Source organism: Falco naumanni, chromosome 4 (assembly GCF_017639655.2).
Source record: "Falco naumanni isolate bFalNau1 chromosome 4, bFalNau1.pat, whole genome shotgun sequence".
Taxonomy (NCBI): domain Eukaryota; kingdom Metazoa; phylum Chordata; class Aves; order Falconiformes; family Falconidae; genus Falco; species Falco naumanni.
The window spans coordinates 67,455,922-67,481,816 of NC_054057.1; the positions used below are offsets into that span (position 1 = coordinate 67,455,922).

The 25,895-nt window shown below is 42.9% G+C and overlaps 1 protein-coding gene across 4 annotated transcripts in view; it reads left to right on the forward strand.

Annotated features, from left to right (window-relative positions):
- The first annotated feature begins 11,189 nt into the window (after positions 1-11,189).
- Positions 11,190-25,895, forward strand: part of PTBP1 (polypyrimidine tract binding protein 1) — a 31,328-nt gene continuing 16,622 nt past the window's right edge. Inside the window, exons 1-2 of one of the 4 annotated variants that reach the window (XM_040589184.1) lie at positions 11,190-11,341; positions 15,573-15,603. In XM_040589184.1, coding sequence (XP_040445118.1) covers positions 11,334-11,341; positions 15,573-15,603 — 39 coding nt within the window. In that variant the 5' untranslated portion in view covers positions 11,190-11,333. Of the gene's footprint in view, positions 11,342-13,585; positions 13,629-15,572; positions 15,604-25,895 lie in introns of those variants that run through there. The other 3 variants (XM_040589181.1, XM_040589182.1, XM_040589185.1) reach the window with 3 other exon arrangements.

The window sequence follows — 25,895 nt, forward strand, 5'->3', positions numbered from 1 at the left end:
CTGGGGAGCCTAGGAAAGAAGGGGAGAGAAGGTATTAATTATTTAGAAAAGTGATCTTACAGCAACCTGAAGATCCCTTGCGTGGGATGGAAGCAATAAGCAAAAAGTTCTCTGCCCTGACAGCTGGGTCTGCACTCAGTTTTTATAGGTTCTGAATGGCATGCTCAAGGCTGTATCTGGGATTGGCAGTATCTGGAGAGGCACCAGTATGAGGCCAGTGGCTCCCAGTTTCTGTCACCCCCTCCTTGAGCGCTGTATTCAGCAGGAGCTGAGAGCGTCGCAAATGAAAAATACCACAGATGGATGGCATCTTGCCTCTTGGAGAGGCAGCAAAACCCAGCATTGGCACACCTAGCTGCTAATTTGGAAAAGAAAAATACACTCTGGCATAGCATTCGTAAGAGGTTGCCAACCCTTGTCCTACAGCAGAGATAACACACTTTCCAAAGTGTGAGCAAGAGCAAACAACTAAGCCCACTCTACAGATTCAAGCAAAACTTGAGCCAGTGGGTGGGTTTGGATCTGGAGTTCTCGGCTGAAATTGCCCTGAGTGCACAAAAGGACTTCTGAAAATACACTTTGGAAACTTTCTCCAAGGCTGCACCACAAATCCAGCTGTCTCTTGCTGGATCCTCCAGCAGAAGGTCTCAGATCACTGAGGCATCAGTGAACGCTGCTTAGAAAATCACCTAGGCTGCTGGCTCTCCAAAGCTGAAATGGGTACCTCAAAATAGCTGCCTGTGCACAGCCAAGCTGTCTGGAACGCAGAACAGTTCTGGCTGTTAGACGACTGGGTCACAGCCATAGCCCTGCTGCCCTGTTTACATAAAATCCTTTTTGTTCCTTTGGTGACCGCATGTGTACTTAAGACAAAACTTAAGAGGGAAGAATCTTGCTAGCTGACTTCTAGTTGTTGCAGAAGTAACTGGTCAACTCACAGTATGAAACTAAGTATTTTCTCAATAAATGAAGTATTGGTTGTGGGGCTTTTTTTGAGCCCCGACCTTAAAGCAAAAAAATTTAGCTGAAGATGCCTCTCTGAATTAAACTTAGCACTGTAGGAAGACTGTTTCAGTTCATGAAAATCATCCTGTTGGCTTTAGGTGCTTGCAGTACATGACTAGGAGAGAGTCGGTCAGCAGCAGATCTCCAACATTTTTTAAGATGTGTCACCGGTTCTTTCCTTTCTAACTAGCCCCATCGTGGGAAGTCGCTGTTGCATGATGGCGATACTGTGTTTTTACCAAAACTGTGTTTAGAAAATGTGCAGTGTGTGTGCAGACCAGGTAGCTGTGCATAAAACCGACAGTTCTGCCAACAAAGGAGTCTTTTGTGCCTCTGTGTTTTGGCACACCTGTTAAGGCCCAGTGGCTGCCATAAAACACCCCTCGTGTGGTGCTCTCTGTCATCACCCTCTGCATTCACTGCCCTAGTATCTGAGCATCTTACCAAATTAAATATTAAACATTCTAGAGGATATTGTATTTCTTTTGTTCCTTTGGCAACTGAGATCTCAAGCGCTCTCAGTTCTCCCCGAGTTCACATTTTGCAGGTTCATGTCTTAATGTTCTTTTAATGCTTAATTTAATACTCTGTGGAGTTCCTACTACATGCTCATGTCTGTTACACAGAAAATCTGCTGTACAATCCACTAGATGAGGAGACAGCTATTTCATGAGCGGACATTTCTCAACAGCATCCAGACCAGAACCCACAAAGACAAGCAGTGCTGTGGGGATGAGGTGGCTGGGCTGCCTGGCAGTGGCTGGTGGGATGAGGAGTCATATTTATTCTTGGCACCGAGGGTCACACCAAACCCTGCCACTGATGACAGTGACAGCTCCTTACGTTAGCTGAGGGGAACACTCACTTTCAGAGGCCAGCTGTAACTATATAAATAATATTTAAAAGTGGTTAGTGTCTGTATTAAAACGTCAGTTCTAGGATACTGGATATAGGCCCTGTTTCTTTTCATACACTTCCATGTAGCTTGATTAAGTAAGAGCAACTCTGTTTTTAAGTCTGAAATCAGAACGTGAGGTTTCTTAACATTTTCACCATCTAAAACATAAACAAATCTTCACAAAAGCAAAAGCCCCTTAGCTTTGGGAGCAAGGCTTCCCTGTACTGTTTCCATTGCATAACATCCTTCAGGAACATATGGGCCAGCAAATAGAAGACGTCCGCTGCATAATTATGGCACTGACAAACCAATTGAACCTCAGCAGCTGCCGCTGGGGAGATTTCATTCATTCCCAGTATTGCCTTTTAAACTTAAGTGGCACTGGAACAAACACATCTTTGATCCAAGTAGGAAATCATTTGGAGCTTTGTGTTTAATAGAGCTGAAGCCCTGGGAAAATGATGTCTTTATTAGCCTGTATGACAATGCGGGCCTCATGGCAGGCGCACAGAGGTTTGGTGTGTCAGTCCTCTTACTTTTTCAGACGTATTTGGACATATTTGTTCTTGAATCAATGTGGAAGCAAGGACTTGAATTCAGCTGCACTGCTGAAGCGCCTATAAACTGCATGCATGACATCAAAAAGAAGTATTCGGGAAGGGGGAGAGGGAGCACAGTTTTGCCAATTCCAAAACAGAATCGCTACGCCTCTGCATTTCTGTCCTTGTGCTACTTTGTGCCATTTTGGGGTCACTTGTTTCTCCCTTATCTCCAGCGGAATTACTGCACTAACCAGGGCGTTGCATACTCAAACACAGAGGAATGTACGTGGCCAATACTGTGCTATATACACATACATACTTCTGTATGTCTCTGTGTGCGCACATCCTTTAGATTACAGGACACCTCTTCAAATGTTTCTGAAATTTCTACCAGTACACTTGCTGATATAATGTTATGAAGAATACTTTAAAAAAAGCCATGTGAAGAATCCATTCAGGATACTCCAGGCATGCATATTATTACCTGCAAGATTAGAATAAATCCTGCTCTGAATGGATGCCTAGTGAGGAGGAGGTAGTGGTATGTTGCCAGCTGCATGCTCAGTGTGAGGTTTTTCTCTCCTGCTATATATTAGTTGTGATGATACTGGATGAGCTAATCAGTGCAAAGCCTAATTATAATTTTATTCCTCTTCCTGAATATAGCAATATCTATTTAGACCTGAGTACATACCTGGGCATGTTACAGGGATGTTCTTAAAGGACATCAGCCCTTCATTGTGCATCACAGTAAAGACGAAAAAGATTGACAACTTATACTGAGATAGAAGTAAGTTTATCTTTGCAAACTTTGCAACAGTGAGCTTACTAAGAAAGCAGGAAGAGCCATAAAATATTCAGCAATGATTCATGGAAAGTAGTCACTAAAAATTCCTAATTCATTCATTTGCAGCAGTTCACTGACTTTGGCCTGGCAATATAGCTAAAGAAGCTGTCTGTGTTTTCTTCCTGTGTTTTCTTCCTAAAAAGTCAGCACTGGGACTATATTCTAAAATATCATCTTGCTGTTGTTTTTCTTTTAAAGTATTCTCCTGGATCCTTCAGAAACTACTTAAATGCTTAGTTTCTTAGAAGGTTGCTTTAGAAATGCAAGTAAGACAGTTCCCAACAAAACCACTTTAACTTATTCACTGGTGAAGGTAATTGTAAACATTATCAATCTAAATATTATTCTTAGTTACAAACAATTATATCAACTGAGAAACAGGAGCTGGCTCGCACCCAGCAAAAATCCAATGTGCTTACAGTAAGAGAGCGAGCAGCGTGCAGACAAACACACCTAACGGAGAATTTCTAGATGCTCTGCATGTGTATATCTATCTCTTTTAGGGCCCCTTTTTTCATTTAAATGAACTGTGCACAGTCTGAAATTCTCCTGTCTGGAGTCATCTGGCATCTGTATAATATCCATTTAAATGGCAGATGCAATGGGAGGCAACCTGAGGACAGAGAACATAGGTGGTGAGCTAGCATTTCAGGGAACAATACCTCAGCCTGGCAGGTGAGTGATGGAGAAGCTTTAGAAATAATGCATGAGCTTCAGGCTCCCCTCCACAGCAGTCTCTTGCGGTGCTGCTCACCTGGTAGCTGCCGTTTCATTTACCATTGCTCTCTTACGATGTCAGCTGCGCTGCTGGAAGTATCAGTATAACACAGCAACCCGATCAGAGACTTGGGAAAACCAGGTTATTGGTATGCTTTTTTGGGAGAAACAGGGATGAGGGCTTTCAGTTTCTGTGAGCTACGCAGAGCCTTCAAGGTTCCAGCGTGAGTGAGACCTCTCTGAAAACCTGCTGCTGAGCCATCACGACCCCCTAAGTAATTTATCAGGAAACTGGCACCATCATAGAGGGTAATAAAATAAAATCATTGTAAGGAAATGAAAGAGCATTCCAGTCCATTTCGGTTTGTAGCATGGTAAAGCAACTGAACTGCACTAATCTTTCATTGCAAAAAAATGCCCCTGACTATAGAAAAAAAGAAATGCAGAACTGCAGCTAAAGGACAGAACAGAAATTATGTTTATTTCCCTGCCCTAGGACAGCATGGGGAGATGTGCTTGTAGGGATGGTTGTTTGTATAAATAAATGTTCATTCTTGGCAGTGGAATGCAAACTATGCTGAAGGGCTGGAAACAGACCACTTTGTAAAGCTGAGGCCAGAGTAAGGGAAAGACTAAGCGAGGTTGTGGGGAGGAAATTCACATTCATTTTTAGCAACTTGGAGAGTTTCTCAAGCGTGTTTGACATTTTTAATTATGCTGATGTAGAGCCTATTCCAAGGATAAAAAAAGTCAGGATTACAGGATAAACAATTAGGAAATTTCATACCAGCCAGCTAGGGGTAGTGTTGCCTGTGGCTCTGGAGACTTTGCTGAAACACAGAATCATCTTTCATACTTTCTAGACAGATGGAATTTGAATGTCTTGCAAAATCTTCACCTAGGTCAGGAAACTCAGATTGTGGTCTTACAATCTTTTACTAAAGGCATATTTTTTGATAGCCCACATCAGACAGGAAAGAGATTACTCTGAACTGCTGCTATTTGTCCAGGCTTTCCTGCAAGGTTTCCTGAGAGGGTAGGAAACAATCTTGCTATGTTTATATCAATTGTCTCAGAATCTGTAACTTTACAATGGAAAATAAACCTGAAATTTCTCATGGAGAATAAGATCAGCTCTGTGGTATCAAGTCATGGGAGTCATGGCCTGTTTGTCCATTTTCCATGCTCAGAACATCCTGCATCATGACTGCAGCATCTCACTTTACGTGCGTACCAGTGGAAAAGAGCTCAACATGCTTGCTCACCCACCTTCCTTTCCGAAGAATTTGCAAGAAAAATGCACCTAGTTTCTGTGTCAAGGGTGATACACGTGGCATTGGAATGGCAGGAGTTTCCCATTTGTTGTTGAGCAGAAATGTTTCAGAAATATCATTCAGGAGTGGTTTCTAACACCCACCTGCCCTACGTGCCTCGCACTCCCTGCTTCCTGGGCCAATACAGGGGCTGCTGCTGGCACTCCTAGGATGAGCAGAGCTCAATAGGAACTTGCATTCTCTTTGAGATAATGGAAAGTCACAGAGGAGGTATCCAGCTTTTGGGCATGAATAAATCATTAAGAGTATGAATTATTCAGTGATCATCCCTACAACATGTGCTACATTCAGACTCAAGAGGCAGTATCCCTATTGTGTGGGTTTTCTTCCCAAACATTACAGATGTATGACAGGCTAATGAATCTAAATACTCAAATGAAATGATGGGAAATAAGATTAAAAGAATAATTTACAAAATAGCAGGAAAAAGCTGCTCAAAAGGGTTGTGATACCTCAGGCTGGCATTACAGTGGCCAGAGAATCTCTTAACTCAGTGGTGGTGTTGAAGCAAGCTGTCCACAACAGTTAGAATCATAATGTGAAGTATGAATAACTAGTGGCTCAGGAAATTGGAAACACAGGTTGGAGGAAAGAGCTGGAATCACAGGCCCAGAATCAACACACAAACTGACCCAGTCTTCTAGTAACCTGTGTCAACACAAAAAAAACCCAAACCAATATGGGTATTACCTGCATTTCCCAAATGCCAGTATGTAATCTTGGCAGCACTTGTTAGATAATTCAAAATTTCTGGGCTTAGATAAGTGTTGTAAGATCAGTATCTTTGCCCTATGGTGCTTTTTAAACATTCCATTTATTATGAGCTGAAATGGGGTGAGTTAAGAGTAGAACTGGGTTATAATGACTGGAAGGATGGCACTGATAATTCTGTATCACTATAATTATTTTAATTCCACAGCCCAAAATCACAGAGCCTATGGCCCAGGTAAGCAGGGGCAAGCCATGATCCCCTAAGCAACACATGCCAAAAGTTTATCTTAGAAGGCTGAAGCAAAGAGTTGCAGTTCTGCTGTAAATTGTAGGGGGTATAATCAAACCATAGATTAATCCACACCACGCCAACACAGACTGGAAGAAAAAAAAAAGTCCTGTGTTCAATAGCCAGGAAATGGCTGGTTCATCCTTCACAGGAAATGAGTCACCCAAAACCAAAAGCATCGGCAGCCAGGAGCATGGAAGACAGGGAAGTTCTGAAACAACATGGACTGATAACAACAGAATAACCTATACAGATAAGTCTCATTTTGTCACAGATTAGAAAGAGGGTAAGAAATGTAAAATCTGAGCTCTTGTGATTATACTTAACATTTTAAGTCGATATAACTGCATGTAGATATAGTTTGTAGATATATAAAATACCTGTAGATATAGTTTGGCAGTCCTGTTAAAAGGTGAAATCAGAACGTGCAGTGGCAACACTAATAATAAAGGTTCCAAGTGCGGATATACTTGCTTGCAAAGTGCTGTTCAACTTTGTCCCTGGAAAGGAGGCTTCAAATTGCTGTGGTGGCATAGGTGTCATAAAAATCCAGCTTAGGGAAATTGTAAACTGGCTAGAAACGCTTCTATTTAATACTTAAAGTATATTAAACTCAACTTCTTTTATCAATTACCAGTTGGTACACTGTTTGGTAATACTTTATGCTGCCAGACTCTTATGGATCAGTGGAAAAAATACTCCCCTTGCTAACTATGTATACTGCTTGTAAAACCACGTCTGCAGTTAAGAAATGAACTTTTCCCAAGCACTGAACACATAGCCAGCTCTCCAGCGATCAATAACCCCAGCTTTCTGCCTGTGCGGCTTATGACTTCTACTTGTGACACTTCTAGCCTCTCTCCCCTTCCCTTAAGTATGAGCAGAGTAAGAAGATACCTGTGCTCTCAGTAGTTTTGAGCCATGTGTGAACTCACTGGCTGATCAGGAGCCATTTGCATCTTTTTGTTAAATATTTTTTTGACTGATAAAAGCTGCAGCGAGTTTGTTCCTTCTCTGCTAGCTCTAGACTAACCATTTCCAGAGCTGTGATGTGGCATCATGAATGATGCACAAAAGAATGTTCTGGCATCCTAAGATGTTGCTAAAGCTGCAAATATTCTTTTAAACAAAACAGCCATGTTGATTGAAAGGGCTTTAAAATAAATAAAAGCAACAAAAAGAAGCAAAGGTATTTGAATAACCTCTGTCCCTCAGGTTTCTTTGGGACTATACTGGTAGCAAAGTTATATATGGAAGAGTTTCCTGGTTTAGGACCTTACAGGGTACTGCGAATAGTGGGGGAGGAGGGGAACTTGCAGGAAAACAATTGTCATTAAAAACAGTATCTGATATGCAGAGTAGTTTGGGTTCCTGAACAGAGACCATATTTTAGGAGGGCTCTTGTTTTCAAGTCACTGATAGAAATGCTGGGTGGAAGAGGAAGAAGGGGAAAAAAACTGCACCAGTTTGCAAATGAATTTACTTACGTAGAGAAGTGTCCTGTGAATGTACTCCAGGGTTCAGAGCTATTTTAAAAATACAAAGGAAAAAAGGCAGGAAAAGGGTCTTACTTGTTTCAGAGGGTTTTTCTTCCCTGCATGGTAAATTAAATTCAAAGAGACAACATAGGCAGGAAGGGCTTAAAACAGAGAAAAACCTGGGTGTGTCCCGCCAAGGCCTTTCTGGCTGAGGAGGAACCAGAGCCGGGGGAGGGTGGGACCATTTTGCTGGATTGTACAAAAGAAGCTGATTCCTATTTTTCCCTCCTCCCTCCTCTTTTTTTTTTTCACGTAGCCATTTTCATGTGGGTTTCTTTTTCAAAACAAACAAAAAGATACACAGAGACAGGTCCTTCTCCCTGCTGGTTTTGGTTTGGGTTGGTTGTTTTTTTGTTTTGGGTTGGTTGGTTTTTTTTTTTGTATAAAGGATTATTTTGTTTTAAAAAACATAGTCCTGTTTGGCCCAGAAAGAGGGTGCATTACCCAATAGTATCACTAGTAAGTTTGCTACAATAGTATCTGAAAAAATGCTGTCTAAAAATTTCTGTTAACAGGAAAATGTCTGATTAAATGTTGCATAATCAGCATTTCTCCTAGAACTATGGAAAATCTAGTGAGCTTGCATGAACCTTGAAAGAGTCTTTTAAGCTAGACCACAACTGCACAGACGAGGTCTTTGAAAAGGAGTAATTCTTTGATGGCATCCACCTGTGTTTGCTTTTCCAAAGATATCCGAAGAGCAGCTGGGGTATCTGCCCATGAAATAAACTAACATCAATAGCCACTAGAAAATCAGATATTGTCCTTACCAGTGATCTGCACCTAGCATTAATACCTTTTTTCCAAAGTCTGTGTCACCTTCACAGCACCTTTCTTTAGCATATGCTTCTTTACAAGCAGACTGAAGTATCTCATATTTAAAAAACGGAGTGATTCCACCTCCACACTATCCTGCACTATGGAGGGATTTCTTACATGCAGTATATAAACCAGGTTATTCTGAAGGGAAGATGAAGTGAAACACCTCCATGGGAAATAAAGCTTAAAACAGGCATACTTCAAGAAAGTGCATTGCGGCTTGGGAGATGGGAGTTAAATTCCTGCTCTGCTTTGATCAGATCACTTTATCTCTCTGGCTCTCAGCTCAGCAGCTCTGAAGTAGATCGCATAATCCCATCATTTTCCCCTTCTTTGCCTCATCTAAGTTGTAAATCTCTTATCTGTGGCAAAAGCTGAGCCTTTCATATGCAGTACCTAGTAAAATAACTTTGGTTTCAGATGGGGCCTTTAGTGCCTGTAGCAATAGGTAAGCACATACTTTTTCTCCATTTTAAACATCACTCACTGCTTGAACAAAGGCCAAATGGCCAGGGAGCCCAATAAATCAAAGATACAGAAATTCGAGCTACCAGCTCCTGGTAAGATCGAAGGTCTATGGAAGCTCTTGCAGTTGATGTTTGGTCCTGGTCACTCACACACCCAAGCACTGCCCCACTCTCTGAGAAAAAAGACATCTCTAGCTGTAGGAACCAACACAGTAATACGTGTTTGAGAGAAAATAATAGGGACAGTTTCAGTTTTATCTTTTTTTTTTTTTCATATTTGTATGTCTACTGTATGCTTCAGAAAGAAATGAGAATATAAAACATGTCTGTACCTGTCAGTTACCTGACATTAAGCTGAAACACTGCACAAGGATAACACTGCAAATTTAATTTGCACTGTATTTTCAAAATCTTTTTCTGAACCTTCAGATACGTACCCCTGACATGGCTGTGTTACAGCTCAGGTCAGCTTCCACCAGTGGCACTGATCTAGATTAGTGCTTTACTGTTTACCACTGACAATAGAGGCAGATGGGTAGAATTGTACAAATGTTTTCACAAAAATGTCAAAAGTGAGTGGGCTGGTGAGGTACAGGGAGCCTTTCTACAGTAAGACCAGTATTATGTTGCCTAGAAACTCTCAAAACAGGGTTACAGCTAATGAAGCCAAGATCAATGTGGACTGGACATTTGATAGTTGATTCAATGCTACACAAGGGACTTGTAGCGAGGTCTGGGACAATTAATTCTTGTGCTGCAGTCAACAGATAGGGTTATGACAAGTGAGGCAAAGAAAATGAGTAATTGCTAGCAGAATTCCCAGTGAGCAAATACTGCCTATATTTAAACAGAGACACGCAGCATTTCATCTATAGAAGCAAACTGCTTTATAGAATGATCTTAGTGTGGAGGAACCAGCAACGTCCAGGTGGATAGGAGGAAGATCCCAGGATCTGCTCAGCCTGCAGTGGGATCCCGGCCCTTGTGGGCCTGTTCCTGAGCTGGAACAAAGTAAACACACAAGCACCGTTTACAGCCAGACCCCTGGTTCTGCCCCCCCCCCCCCCCCTTTTTTTTTTTTAAGGGCCCTTCATCTGGTGGCATACAAAACAATCTTGACAATCATTTTTAAGACTGCCACAGAAAGTATCTAACACAATTAAGTCCACTGTAGTAGGGTTAAATTTACTATAGAGGGTCCAGCACTTGAAAAGGAAATAATCTTTTGAAATTCCCCAAAGACAGGAAATCCGTGGATTTTACATGATCTCCGCAGGAGACCTACAGGCAACATTAAGAGTGAAACAAGCTTATTTAATTAACCACTGAGGTTCACCTGCCTGGAAAAAAAGAGCTGTTTTGGTCAGCAACGGTGTTAGGACTGTAACCACGGAAAAATATTATTCTGATGCTTGAGCAGAGCAGGTAGGCGTTATGTCTTACCTCACAAGTTCTCTCTCTCTCCCTCACACACTGAGTAATCTTTATCCTTAAGATATTAACTGCAATTAAACAGACTTTATCCTATCTCTTAAATAAAACTTCTAGGTGATGTCTAGCGCCATTAGAAGTCCCCAGACTGCCAGTGCTAAATCACTAACCTAATTTCGGTGAGGAGCCCGCTCTCCCTTACTCGAGATGGCAACGGACGGGTGTGCGCGGCTTCTCTGCCCGTAGCCAACATGGCGGCAGCGGTCGAACCGCTTCCGCAGGCCCAGCCCGCGCTGCGAGTGACAACACAATGTGCACGTTGGGGCCCTTGCCCATATTCAAGATGGCGCCTAACGCGGTTATCCCATGCCCTGCCCCCACTCAACATGGTAGATCCGTGTGGTATTTCGGCATCCTTCCCGCTCTCAAGATGGCTCCTCCCCACCGCCTCCCCTCGCCTACCGAATGGCGCCGCGCACCGGCGCTTTGCACCGCCCCGCAGCCCGCCTGCAGCCAATAGGCTTCGCGAGAGGCGCCAGGGCGCCAACCCTCGGAGGCGGGCCATCCCCGCCCCTGCTATCAAGATGACATCTCTGATAGCCAATGGGGCGTTGGCGCGGGTGAGGCGGGCCGGGCGGTGCCGCCATTTTGTGAGTCTATAACACGGAGCGGTTGGGTTCGTTCCTGCTATTCCGGCGCCTCCACTCCGTTCCCGACGGGTCTCCTCCGTGTGCAATGGACGGGTGAGTCCCCGCCGGCCCGGGCCTCGGCGCGGGCGGCACCGTGCCGGGGGCGCTGCCGGACCCTTCCTGGGGTGCGGAGGAGGGGGAGAAGGCGGCCGAGGTTCGGGACCCGCGCCGGGGGCTGGGGCGTTACCTGAGGGGGGGGGGGCGCCAAGGGTGCGGCCGGGCCGCCCGGCGGGGGCGAGGCGGGAAGGGGAGGCGGCAGTCGCCGGCGGGGCCGGGAGCTGGGGGGGGCGGGCGGGGGGTGTCTCCCGCGCGGGCCGCCCCCTCGGAGCCCCTCGCCGCGGAGCGGGGGGGAAGCGGGGACGGGGGTGGCCCCTGCTCCGCGGCCGCCGCCCCGGCGCGGCGCCTCGTGGGGACCATCCCCCGCCTCGTGTACGCGCCCCACCGGGGGGGCTCCGCCGCCGTGTGCCGGGGGGGGGGCCCTGCCCGGGGAGGAGGCCGCCCCGTCCCCGCCGGGGCTGGGCGGGGGGAACCCCTCCCTCGCGAGGGGCCCGGCCGGCTGCGAGCGCCGCGTGGGCGTGCGGCTGCGGGGGGGGAGCGCGGCGCGGCGCCGGTGCGGCTCGGCCCGCGGGGGACGGCACCGGGAGCCGGCGCACCTGGCGGGGGGGGCGCAGCCGGGGCGGGCAGCTGATTCACGCCGGGGCCTTGCTGCTATTGTCTGGCGCTTTCGCAAGCGGGGGGAGGGGAGGGGGGGTTCTCGCTGGATTTTCTTTTGTGAGCAGCTTTTTCGATCAGCGCAACTTTTGCATCGGTTTGCAAAGAGCTGTAACGCTTTCGGGCACGGCGGGAGCTCGCTGCAAGTAAGGTTTCCATTGCAGTGTTACCTGAGAGCCGTAGGTAGAGCAGACCTGTTCTGCTCCCTCTTTCCATTGTCCGCTTCCAACTCCTTCGAGAAAAAACTTTACTCCGTGACTCTTTGACTCGTGTAATTATTCTGGAGCTCAACTTTTTATCTCGGGCAGCATTGATTTCTTTAATCACCACCTCATCAGATGTCTCGCTTCATAGGTGTTTGCTTGTAAAAACTAATAATTCATCGAAGGCAACTCGGTTAGAAATAAGGTCTCCATATTTCTTTTCAATTGCATGTTTTTGTAGCGAGCTGATTTTTGTTTGTTCTAGAGCGCAGTAGTTAAAATATTTCTGAAGGCCTCCCAGTAAGCAGTCTGTTTTCCCAGAGCCCTTAAGTACGGGAAGCCCAAATTAGTGCCTCCTCGCTTCTTGCCTCGGAACACTAGTCTGGTGAGAATTAGGCGTAGTCACATGTCTGGTGGTTTTTTTACACACTGAAAAAGTGGCGTCTCAGCGTTGTTTTCACCTAAAATCCCGTAAAAATCCTGTCCCTTGCAATTAATTTTTAGGCTCGAAGATGCAGTGAGGTTGCTTTGCTTCTTGTAACAAGTTGCTCATCATGTTGAATGATATTAAAAACACATCAGCATGTGAGAGAAACCGACTTGCCATTAGAATCTATCAGCTGTCTTCACCCTAGCTCCTAGGAAAGCTGATTTACTGTGTATGTTAAATTAGTTGTTATTTGAATGTAGACATTTTAGTGTATCACATGAGTCTTAATTATATGTTATCTTTTGGAGATCGTGGCGCATGATCTGTTTACCCTGTGAAAGCTGTCTTCTGTTAAAACTTAGAAAGCTGCTTCTGAAAATAGTTTTCATTTCTGCCTAGCTGGCAGTGAGCAGTCTCCCTGGCTACAGGCTGCTTCTGTCTCCTTCTACCTAAAATGATACTTAAAGCTGTGCTTTTCAAATGATCATGTTTGAATAACTTTGTTAAAATATGCAAGGAGTTCATATGGGAAATGCTGCTTTGGAAAATGACCTAGAGGTTTTACTGGTGCCGCTTTATTCTTCCCCTTACTGCGTAGGATCTATCCCATTCCATGTAAAAAATAACTTACGAAAGGCTTTTTTGCCTGTTCTTTCAGAGTTGTTTATAAAGTTTTAATCCCCTACTTATGGTTGACATGGGATGACAGAATGAAGCTTCAGATACGATGATTTATTAAGGATGTGTGTGTGAACTGGAAGTATGTTGCATGTTTCTTGAATAAAAATTCTTAAATACTGTTGGTGCTTGTTTCTTGTATTCGTTTTATCAAATGGGTTACAGCAGTATTCCAGGAATCAATAATTCTTGGCAAATAAAACGGCCCTTCCTGTTGGGTAATTTTAAATGCTATCCCCTGTTAAGGCTACTTTATGTAAAACATTTCCTGTGTGTGAGGCCCACAGGAGGAACAGGAAGTAAGAGAAATGGCTCTGGGGTAAGTTTGAGAGTTTTAGAAACTTGGGAGATTCCCTGTTCTTATGCTTTGCTGGAAATAATGTTGGGGTTTTTTTAAGGTTATGAAAACTGCTGGGTTTATGTATTTTAAGTGAAGAAATGTGTGCTTGTATTTAGTAATTCTAATAGAATGATTATGGTTTCTTAAACTTGATATGTGCAGATGGGTTTAATTAGTTCATTACTGCTGGCCTTCAAAGTGCAGCAAACCCCATCTGTCTTCGTTGGTGACCAGACACCAGGGGATTGCGAAGCCCAGCATTCTCATACAGAGCGTTCTTTAAGTAGTTCACTTGGGTTAAAAAAAAAAAAAGAAACTATCGCGTGGCTTCCTGGCAGCAGCCATTGGATCAGACTGTAACCCAGCTGTAAAGTGCTGGGTTATGATGACATGGCAGGTTGGTTTTGAAGAGGAAGTATGAGGAGCTGAGCTGGCTTTTACTTGTGTTACGGCTTATTTGTGAAACATGAGTGACTTAATAAGATTGAGCAGCATTTCATTCCCTGAAAAGTTACGAATTGTTGCAGGAGGGTAGGGAAGGAAGTAGTAAATGCAAATTTTCTAGTATTAAGTTGCTTCGTAGAATTGATCTTGAGTACTTCAGATCTCATAGCTGACTAAAGAATGCCTGCCCTGCCTTCTGATTCTTTGCCGTGTTTCCTTAAGGTTGCTGCAGGTCTGTTAGCTACTTCTGGATCCTTTTACTCTTCTGAAATGATGGTCAGCTGTTTGAAAGATGGGAGCCTGAAAGAACAGGCAGTGCTGTGTATATATATGTCAATTTAAAATTATAATTTCTGTGCAGTTTTTGCATTGCTGCTTTGCAGTGGTTTGGAGTTTATAACAAAAAGATGAAATTTTCAGAGCAAGGTTATAACTCAGATCCGTAGACTGACTTGAGCGCTCCCACAAAAAGGAGTAGGTGTTGAACTACTCGGGAAGATCACCCAGGTACCACGTGCCAAGCCGTAGACAAAGTCATTCGCATTCCATCAGTGAAAAGTTGCTTAAAGTAGGTGTGTGTCGTGATATGTAATGGTCACTGCTGACAAGAGCTAGCACAAGCTGCGTGAGGTACAACTAACACTATTTTTCATGTTTATCAGGAAGTCTCATTTTAGGAGGTTTAAGCTCTACCATATGCACTTAACTGTGTTTTCCTTCAGATCTGTTAGTGAAAAACACTATTTGTTTTCCTAAGTAGAAAAAAATTGATAGAGGAACCTTGTGTACAGGCATACCCCAATCTGGGAGCTGCCTGGACCTCTTCCCTGCTCTTTCTAATTGCGCTTTGTTAGTCTGGCACTGGTCTGGCTCCAGTGGTGTTAGCATGGCTGGAGGGCTGCTGTAAGCCTGGCACCGACTCTTGGCTTGGCTGAGAAAACAGCCCAAACTCGGTGTGGTGTGTGCTGTCTGTTTCGGGTACCACTGGAGCTGTAGCATTAGTAGTCTTCGCTATTGACTTGATAATTTTGCTAGAGGTGGCCTCTTAACAGCCTAGCAGAGGTTACTTCTTTGAAGAGAAGGTTGTTAAGAATTGTAGAAGTGAATATTGGTGATGGAGTTGACTTCTGATCTTTTGGTCTTGGTTTAGTCAGCGGTGTGTTCAAATTGCATCGCGTTCCCACGGGGAATGCTAGGCTGTGTTAACTGGGTTTTTTGGTCGTAGCCCCCCATGGTACCCTTGCAAAAGGAGCAAACTTTGCTGTAGGAAGTCGAAGAGCTGCAGTTTTCTAGCACTGCTGGGTCTTGGGTCTCCACCATCACAATCTAATAATTTTTCTTTGTATAAACTGTCCTTGGCTCACTTGCAAAGACAACTGTGCACTTTGACTTGCTTTTTTCTTACTACTGTAAACTATGCTGGATATTTGTGGCAAACCTATCTAACTTTTTTAATCCTTTTCTTTCTTTTTTCTACAGCATTGTCCAAGATATAACAGTTGGTACAAAGGTAGGCACTTCTCACTTTTTCTCTCTTTTTACACTGCTCAGCATCTGACCTAGTTTTAGCCTCACCAAATGTAGATCTTCAGCTTTAAAGGGTTATTTCTGGTACCATGTAAATTGGTTTTAACCAGAAGGTAATTCAGTTTTCATGTGCATTTAAAACTTATTATGGCTCAGCATTTAGCTCTTGGCTTTTGGACATTGATTATCAACTGTCAGAACTTTATTGCATTTGGAAACAGCCCTTTCCCTTACTAAAGTGTCAAGCCATGCATGTTATTTGTGTGCTAGACAATGCTTCTCAATGAAGAAATTGGTCCTTTTTCTTTTGAGAACTCAATTTCCTTTGTTTATGTGAATTCTTGTTCAGTTACATATCAAAAATCCTTCTGCCACAGAAAACTGAGTGTTTAGCTGTTGATTTTTATCTCTTGCGAGTACAGTAAATATGACCTTTACCCTTCTAGTCTCAGGTTTTGAAAGTGCAGACTTAGCCCTAAAACTCAAAGTGCTGACAGGAGCCTCCTTATCTGTTGTGTGTGGTAATGGGCTGTTGTGTTCACAGGATAAAAGCTCGTTCCTGTGAAATGTTAAACTGGAATGTGCAGGATAGACTGGCACTCCCTCATGTACTAAAGGTTTTTCATTTTACTTCATGGACATTGTAGCTAAATGCTCTGGGATCAGGATTACAGTAAGTTCAGCCCTGCCGAGTTCTTTTTATTAGATAGTATGTGTGTGAATATTGGCCCCTGAAGTGGTAGTATGACATCTTTTTTTTTAATGACCCAGGTTGTGTGGTTATTAGCATCTTCGTTATTAACTGAGAAAGATGGGTGTGGCAACTTCATAGGCTGGTGAAGTGATGGTGTGTGATAGGACAAATTTGAAGTAGAGCTGAGCTTGGGTAGCGTGAGCTGTTAGGTCTACTTAAGCAGAGAGAATTTTCTGCTAGACAACAAATTGGATTTTGTGTTGGAAGTACAAAATGAGATGTGACTGCTGTTAAGCATAGGCATGCTTGTTAGTGCTTCAGGGCTTCTGACAACATTAAACACATGAAGGGGCTCAGTTTAATAGCTGTAGGGGAACGGTTATTCTGACTCTTTCTCATATGAGAATCTGAAGTTTGAATTAATCGTAGTGCCTGGTTGTGGTTGAGAACGCTGTCTGCTGCAGAAGACTTTAGTTTGCTGTCAGAGGAGGAGGAGGAAGGGCTTGTGCTTGGACAATAAGGCTGGCTAATAATGTAGAGCCTTTATAAAAGGTAGGCTGAGTCACCCCTCAACTGCTGTAGAGCAATTTGATACAACATCTTCTAGTAAACTGATTAAGTAAAAGTCCCCTCAGTTGGCTTTAATAATGTGTAATTTTCAGCTTTAGGTTCTTGCAGCTTTAAGAAGTGGTTTTATGTAACTAAACTTGACCAGGAAATTTCTGAAACTGTAATTGTAGTCCTCTCAGTGAATCTTGAAAAGCTTCAGGATGTGGTATTGCATGCATCATCACTCCCATCTGTGGGGTGACTTCAGTCTGTAGCATAGTATGGTCAGACCTCTAGAATGAGGACTGGGAGAAATCCCACCCAGGCACACAAGGTAGAACTGTGACCACAGTTATGCAGGTTGTGGGGTGGGGAGTGGTGAGACAAGTGTGCATCAAAATGAGGTTTCTTGTCAAGTCAGACGAGGCAGGTTTTGAGAAAGTTGAAACAAAATTTAAAGAGTGGCAGAAGGAAAGAAAAGCTGAATCATCTTGATAAAGGTAAGTTTTAAAATTACTTTTGACATAGCAATGTTATCTGCTTATGTTTAAGTCATTGAATATAGCAGTGTAGATATGTAATAGAATCACATTCTTGAATGTTATGGTATAACATGTTACACATGTCACGGATTTGCTTAGGTAAGTCAGAACAATGTTGGTGCACAGCTAGGAACAAAACAAAGGCTTCTTGTATGCCTGCATCCTCTGCATGGCTGTGTGCAGGTCAGCTATGTCCAGACAGCTTCCCCATACTCTGCTTGCTTGTACTACTCAAAATCATCTGACTGCAGGACTCTTACACAGAGAGAGGTACAGGCACCTCTGTTTCAAAAAGCTGTGTAACCAAATCGTGTATCAATTACCTCTTAAAAATACTTAACCTCTGTGGTAAGTGTAAGACCTCATTGGCTACGGCTCTTCGGAAATTTTGCTGTTGCTTTTGTCTGTTGTTTCCGCTTCAATCTACCCTCCTTTGGTTTGTCAGTATGTAATTTGAAGGGACAGCAGAAGGTTTCTGTCAGTGTTGCCTTTGCTGAAGTAACTACAGCGATAGAGCTCTGTTTATCCATCAGCAGTTGTTTGATCCCTGGGATATCACTGAAATCACTTCAAGGATTAACTGATTCCTCACCTTCAGAAGCAGATGATCTTTACAATTGCTTGATAACTTAAAATAATGCTGTGGAACTGTAGTTCTGTAGTCTGCTGACTTTTTATAAAAACACATTAATAGAAATGAGATTCAGGTGGAGCTAGAACTACTTTGTGTGTCCATTCAGAAAGCTCTGCTTGCCAAGAGAGCTTCCTGGCTGAGCTTCTAAATTAGATGTGAAAATTTGAGCTGGAAAACTTTTTAATCTGAGGTGCATACATTCTTGCCATATATGTACAAAGAAGTTAAGAGTGGTGCTCCAAGTTTAAGGTATTAGAAAATTACAGTCCCCAAAAGCTGTTGCCTCCTGTCATACTTTAGGTGCTATGTTCCTGAGACACACCAGTAGACCTTTATGATGATCTGCTGCGGTGACAGAAATGTCCCAAAGTTGGAGAATTTTCAGACAAGCAGGAAGAGTGCCTGGGACTTAAAACACTGCTGATCAAACTGTCAAAGATAACTTAACAATGGCCTCTTGGTTGTCTTCCTATTGCCAGTGTTCCAGGTTGCAAAGTGTAACTTTGAAATCAAGGACTTTGTGTGAAAAGATGTATCAAGTTTGATTTACTTTATTGTTTCAAAAGGCTGGCACTTTTTTTTTAGGATTTTCTCACATCCTTAATTTACCTATTAAGGTAGACACACCTGCCTCAATTGTTCCGAGGTCTTAGTTATATTTAGGTTCTGTAACTGAAGAAGTCCCCACGTGTTCTCATGGCTTACTACTTGAGCACTGTCCTGCCTGATGGTCCTGTTTTTTTAATCAGGATGATAATTGTAGTAGCCATTCCTGGGCTTCACTAGTCCATAGGCTCTTCAAAGTGTGTGAATTTGTTTAGGAAGCTTGTTATGATTCTGGTATGGGGCTCTTGATGCACAGCCTTCTGGAATGTCCTGCAGATTAGAAACACATGATTTGAGACTTATTTCTTCCCATGGTTTCATTGCTGTCTAACAGGGAAGGAAGTAGGCCTTAAGATGGAGGCACTGTGTTTGAACTCCAAGGTACTAGGTGTGACCCCTGCAGTTGCTTCTTCTAAGTAATTTAATCAAGATCACTCTCTGTATCTCCTTTCCCTTTCTTTAATTTTCCTAGATATTGCTACCGTTTTAGGCTCTGGTCTCTGACCAGGACTGACTTACTAGAAAGAGTATGAGCTATATATCATTATTCTTTAAGTGAAATTGCATTTCAGAGATTGAAAAAAGTCTCAGAATAGTTTAGGTGCCAAATAATCTTGTAGCTTGTTAAGTTGAGCTGTTTTTGGAAGTTGATGCTTCCAGAAACAAAAAATAAACTTCTGTGGCATTTGAGAAGTTAATTTTTAAAACAGGGTTTGCTAGAGTGTGATACCGGCTGACTGCATAGAAGTGATTTGTGATCAAGCCAGGATCTTTGCCATGGGAACAGTAATTATGGCTTCAGGCAGTGGGCCAAGAATGTTGTGAGGAAATTCCAGTCCCCTCCTATGGCTTTAGTTAGAGGCTGCAACAAGCTGGCTCTTGTGGCCACTAACAGGCATGGTCACACATGTAAGCCACATGTTGGTAGCAAGGTACATGGATGGTAGTGCCTTTTGGCAAGCATCGTGTCAGCTGGATGTGGTAAATAGCTTGATCTAATCTGTGTTAGCCTTGCATGCAGGTTTTACGCACCTGTATCTTCAACTTGTAGATAACTGTCCTTTGCAGGACATTTGGTAAGCCCTCTGGTTGGATTATGAAAACAGTTTGCATCTGTATTAAGTTCAACGGGAATTTTAGCTATTGGTTGAAGCAGAGGTGCTAAGCAAGATTGTTACTACAGGCTTATCAGCTATTAGATCTGTTTAAAGCAGTTTCTCTATTGCATCTAAACCAATTTTTTTGTGGAAGCCAGCTCAAATTACTTACAGTTGGAAAGGAAATGAGCTGTGACTCCTGTTGTAGGTGAAAATTAATTTGTGTGATGCTTTCTAGAAAATGATCAGTTAATAAAATGGTTGTAGAAAATATTCCAGTTTAACCTCAGGCCTACTTTGCCCTCAATCTCTGATTTTAAAAAAAATTAGCGAAATATTTAACCCACATCAATTTATTCAACTTTCTTTTTAATCCCTCAAGTGTAGGGATAGACTCTGGCCTCTGAGTCACTGACAGCTGTTCCAAGTATTGTCAAATGAGAAAATGCAGATGTACTGGTGCCACATCTGTGGCCATCTCACACTAGTAAGAAGAGTAGGCATTATTTAATTTAAAATTCTGTGTGATTCTGGTATAGCTGTCTTTCAGGCTTCATATGGAAACTGGTTGAATACTGTGCTTAGTTCAGCAAGTGTGTTCTGGTAATCCCAATGTAATGATTGCTCGATGTTTGCCAAAGCAGATTGCAGTTATTACACAACTGCAATTTAGATGAGATTGAATTACTGCAGAGTTCCTTCTAAACCTGCATGTTCAGTTTGGCCTTTCACAGATTTAGGCACAAAATGTTCTTTTTTTTGCAGGTTCCATTTTTCCCAAAGTGACTCATCCAGCAGTATTTCTTTTCTGTTAGTATTTGTATTAAGCTTTACCGAGGATCTGTCTGCTTCACTGCAATGACTTTAAAAGCTCAAGGTTGACTACTAGTTAAGTTTCAACTTGGGAACAGTGTATCATAAAGCTTGGGTGTGTGCTGCCCTACAAAGCCAGAATGACTGCATTACAGCAGTACTTGGAGTTTAGGAATTTTGGGCTATTTAAAACGGCCACACCTTTTATTTGCTCAAAGGGCAGGTTTGTTTCACAGGGTGTCTCCATAGTAGCAAAGACTGAGAAAGAAAGGGAGGGGCTGATGAGATGAGTGGGTTGAGGATCCGGCTTCGCTCTCAAGCTGCTGTGTGCTTGGGCTTGGAATGCATGTTGTTGCAAAATCTCAAGTCATGTTGTGTGACCAATCGCTTTAATGTAATACTGAAGTTCCCAGTGTCTTTTAGGAACTCAAAAATCATCTGCATACTATAGAAATGGTACCAGCTGTTGTAGCAGTGAGTGTGGTAGGAAACTTCTCCTAAGCACTAAATGCTTTGCACTACTCTGACCAACTAACCTAGTTTCAAAGATGCTGAAAGTGTGTGTACCAGGTATGCTGTGGTGTATCTTAGTGGGAAGTTCACCATGCTGGCTCTTCTGTAAAGGTATTGGACTAAATCTTGTCCAGACAAGAGTGAGGTGATAACAACTTAAAAAAGCCTTAAGTGGTAGGTGACAGGTATCTGACCCCTGCTGAACACAGCATAGTTTATAAAAAAAGTATGTACTCAAGCCTGCCAGATAGGCCTCCACCACAAGGTCACTGTATCAATGTAGTATGATATGCTGGGTTGGATTTAATTTGATAAATGATACAGGGGTTTCTGTATCTGATTTAGTACATACAAATCAGCCATAAGCAATTTGGTGGACTAAATTGTTGTTTCCTCCCTTCCCCCCAGGTCTTGCTTTTGGTTCTGATCAGATAATAAATTGGGTGTAGCAGTGGGGTGATACACTGCGCTTGTAGCTGCTCCTTCCAGACTGGACAGCAGTATCACACTATGCTTAGCAGCAGCCTCAGAGGCTATAGTCTTCAGCATCTCAAAACTTTGTGGTGGTCTTAACTTTCCAACTCTACTAGGACTGAAGAAGGATGGAGGTGTATTGTGTGCTCTTCAGAGACATTTCCAAGGAAAAGTTGACTCGTGTTTTCAGTTTGTGACCCAAATTGAATGTTTTTTACACTGCTCTACCTTTAAATGACTAAAGTGTTGGAGGCAGGAGTGGGGAAAAGAAGGGCATGTAGGGGTAACATAAGGCAGCCTTGCTGGAAGTGACTCTTCTGTGGAAGACGAGGAAAACTGGCATCCTAGTAGTTTAAATTTAGTTCCGTTCCTAGCTCTTGAATCTCTCAGCAAAAAATGTTGGAATGTAACATGAGTGTGAATAAATGATGTCATCAGACTGGATTTCTTATTAGTTTCTTCGCAAATGATTTGAGCTGTGAACTGAAGTATCAGAGTACATTCTTCCATTCCTCTGGGATCAACCTCGTACAAAGCCCTTGAAGCATGCTTCAGAGGCGCTCCATTCTTTCTGTGCTCAAAGACATTTTTTGCTTCTTTCATCAGAGCAAAGGGCTTGCGTGAGCCTCTGAATGACTTATGTCTCATTTTGTGTGTAAAATATTATGGTGGTCTTTCACTGGGTCCCAAATCTTTTTACAAATGTAGGGAAAGTGAAGTAGAATGATGCTTGTGTGCTCTGGTCAGGCAGACTTACAAGACTTCTGACAGGGTTTTTTTAATCTGAACTTGGGGAAAAGCAGTCCAGAGACTTCTAACGGTATAGGTTTTTCTTGGTTTATTTTCAGAGGCGGATTTTCCAGGTGTATCTGTTACCTGCTTTGCTTTTTGTAAGTGCATGTCAGATGATGATGGCCGCCTCAATCTACCTCTTCCCTCACCAGGAGGAGGGATACTGCTGTCCTTTGTTTAAAATTTAGAGCAGTGTAAGGTGCTCCATGTCCAAAGGCAGAGAATGTTCCTGCTTTGTAGGATTTCCTCAGTGAGCCAGGGAAAGGGTTTTTTTTTCCTAGAATTTGGGCTTGTTTAGCCTGTAGCTTGTTGGCCTTTCTAAGTCATTCTCCTCTTTCTTTCCATATGTCCCGAGTATTTTTGCTCTTACCTGGATCTTTGCTTTCTGCCTGTAACTTGTTGCTGCCTGAAAATTGATTAGTATCACCGGTTGTCTTGAAATTAATACTTTTATGGTAGTTTAGTATGTATTTGTTTCTAGCCTTTTGCTTAGGCAGAGTGCAGTTGATTTATTGTAATCCATTTAAAATGACTGGATCTTAAGCAGATAAAGGATTATATAGGGCAGCTGAGAATTTTTGTAGCCGTTCTAGGTGTGCTGGTAGAAGATGAGGCAATCTCTCTCTGGCTTCGTTCCAAACTGGTAAAGTTAAGGTAAAATCCTAGTGGCAAGAAGGCAATTTGTGGTTCTCATACGAATTAGCAGTTGCTTTTTAAGCTGTGAAGGCCTAGACAAAATACAGATTCTTGGAGCTTGTTAAAACTTTATGCCTTCCCCCTCCCCTCTGCTTTCGTTTGGGGGGTGGTCAAAAAGATAACTAAGAAAAATATTAGAAGTCCACCTTGTGGCAGACTGCCTTTCTCTAATTGAGTAAAGGGAACTAAAGAAGTACTGATAGCAAGACTACACAAAGCATGGATGTTTTATTAAATTAATGCAGCTTGAGCAATAGACCTTTTGTAGCCGTGAGTGTTGCAGACAAAAGGAGGCTGCTGTCATAGAAACGCTCCCAGGCAGCGTTTTACCTGGTAGTATGTGTACTGACTGGTGATTTTGGTGATAAGAAACAGCCTTACCCTGGTCTAGGTAAGATCTGGCAGTGTAACTTCAAATGTGGTATTTGTTTTCTGTAAACAGGAAGAGATTTTTTTCTCAAATGATGAATTTTGTCGAGGGGTGTTACTGCTAGCACACTTGCTTCTGCTAATCTTGTCATTAAAATACTAGCTGCAAAAGAATTGGCTAATAACAGAAATGTCAATGTAAATTGATGTCTCTTGTGAGCAGGGATGTGAACTTCAGAACCTGAAGAACTGTCTTGAATGAAGTGCTGCATGGTTTGGCCCTCCCCATGGTAGTCAGAGAATGAAAAAAGCAGAGAAGTAGTGTTGTGGGTTGATGCTGGTGAGCAGCTGAGCACCCACATAGCTGTCTGCTGGTTTTGCATAGTTTTAAATTTAAACAAAACAATATAATACTTCAGACTCGATAGCTGTTGTACTGCCTTTTCCAATATAATTCAAGATATCCAATGGATACGTTGTTGGTGAGAAACTTCAAACCTTTTTTTTTTTTTAAAAAAAGGCTCATGTCGGTTCCTCTGGCTCTACTGAATCAGTCTTAATTGGTGTGGAGCATTTGAATTTATAACATGGTTTTAAAGCTTATTCATAGCTTCTAACATCTACAGAAAGGAAAGGCATTAGAGTCTGGAAAGAGATGATGGCAGTCACTGCAAGTGTAAAGACAGACAACTGCTACAGGCTCCTGCTGAAGTTGCCAATACTGAGTGCGGATTAATAGAGCACTTGTTTTCAGTTTGCCTCAGGTTAGGTCATTCCAAAAAGCAACCGTCAATAGAGGCTTCTTGTGGTCATCTGAGATCAGCTCCAACAGTAACAGAGGAAAAGCAAATGCTGATGGAAAGTCATAGTTGATGCAATTTCTGTCTGTTGGAGGGAGCTTGCCAGTGCTGGTCTGTGCCTGTGTGAGGATGGGAGCACTGGGTAACTCCTTGCTGCATTGGGTGTGCTCCTCTTAGCTTTGCACTTTAAAAGCTGTTCTTCTAACAGGGAATCTGTGTGGAGTAACTTTGGTGTAACTGGACAGTACTCTGTATGTACTGTCCATGAACTTCCTTGTGTAGAGCAAAAGACCTTGGAATAATTGCAGTTTTCAAACTGCTGCAGTCTTTCCTCTTCGTTTGCATGTGCTTCCAGCTGGGAAGCTTACAAATTGACTGCTGCTTCTTTTGATGTCAAACAATCATCCCCCTCTGCCTCCTGGCTCTGGTCACAGTGGGCAGCACAGGCTGTCTCCAAGATAAGAGGGGAGTGGATTTGAAATTGCTCCTTCGTTAAAGAAACATTGACATGTGGAAACCAGCAGCAATGAGCATTCCTTCTCAAAGTGCCCTGCAAGTAAATTTTCAAATATGTGAGAAAATGTTTATTTTAAACAAGCCATTAGGAAAGTTAAATTTGGGGAATTTAAATTCTTTCCATAATAGTGTAAATGTTTGTTTTTCCAGTTTATAGTTTCCTAGTGTTGCCTACATGAGAGCCAAATATGTGGCTCGTTCTCCTGGAGTTTCCATGATGGATTGCAAGTGCTGCCTGAGTATGCTTGCACAGATGCATTGATTCATACTGGGAGTGCTGGAGTTCTGTATGTTCAGAAATTTACAAGTTGTTATTTAAGAACATGTTTTAAAAAGGTCCAGGACCATTAAGGCCTGATGTAAGGAATTTCATGAGGCCAGTAAACACTTTTCTGCATTGGTAGGGGTTTTGTTTGCTGGTGGTAGGTGCCGGTTGTATTCCAGGCCACAGAAAGTAAGGCCATACCTGTAGCGTGTGCAGCAGTTCAGGCACAAAAGCATTTTTTACAGTAAACTGCTGGAATTTTTTTTTTAGCTTTGGAATTATGCATTAATTTGAGTCATCAAAAGGATGGGATCACTGTCTAATAGCCTCCCAGACTAGCTTGCCTCTTGCTGTACTCAGGAATTGAGGTGCTAATTAGAACAGCTGTTAAAAGGCCCATTCCTAATTACTACACCATGTTAGAAGAAGGAGCCCTTGCTGGGTGCCCACAGCCTTTTGTGGAACCTGGTCAGCACTTGCAGGTGGCCAGCAGCAGCACATGAACCGTGGTTTTGGAACCTGGCCTGATTTCTCGTATTCAGGACATCGAAGTCCTTCAGCTTGTCTTTGAAGAGCTAGCAGTGAGTAGTTAAACAAGAAATTCAAGATTTGAGGGGGAAAGAGAAAACCCAAAACCTGTGTTTGTAATTTGGTGTTCTGGGGCTCTTGTGTGACCTACTTTTCCAACCTGTTTGTTGGGGAAGTGAGTGGAGAGCTTTTGTTGTTGTGCAGATACTGTTTCTGCAGGTGCCACCAGGTATAGGGCATGTGGAAGATAGTGTTTCTGGTAGCCACAGTGTGAAGCAGGGTATGTTTTCATCGAGATGGGTGGGAGTTAGCCAAAGCAGGGATGAGCTCTGTTCTGTTCTTTTTTTCTGTGGCATTTCTGTGTAAAAGTACTGTAGAATATTATGA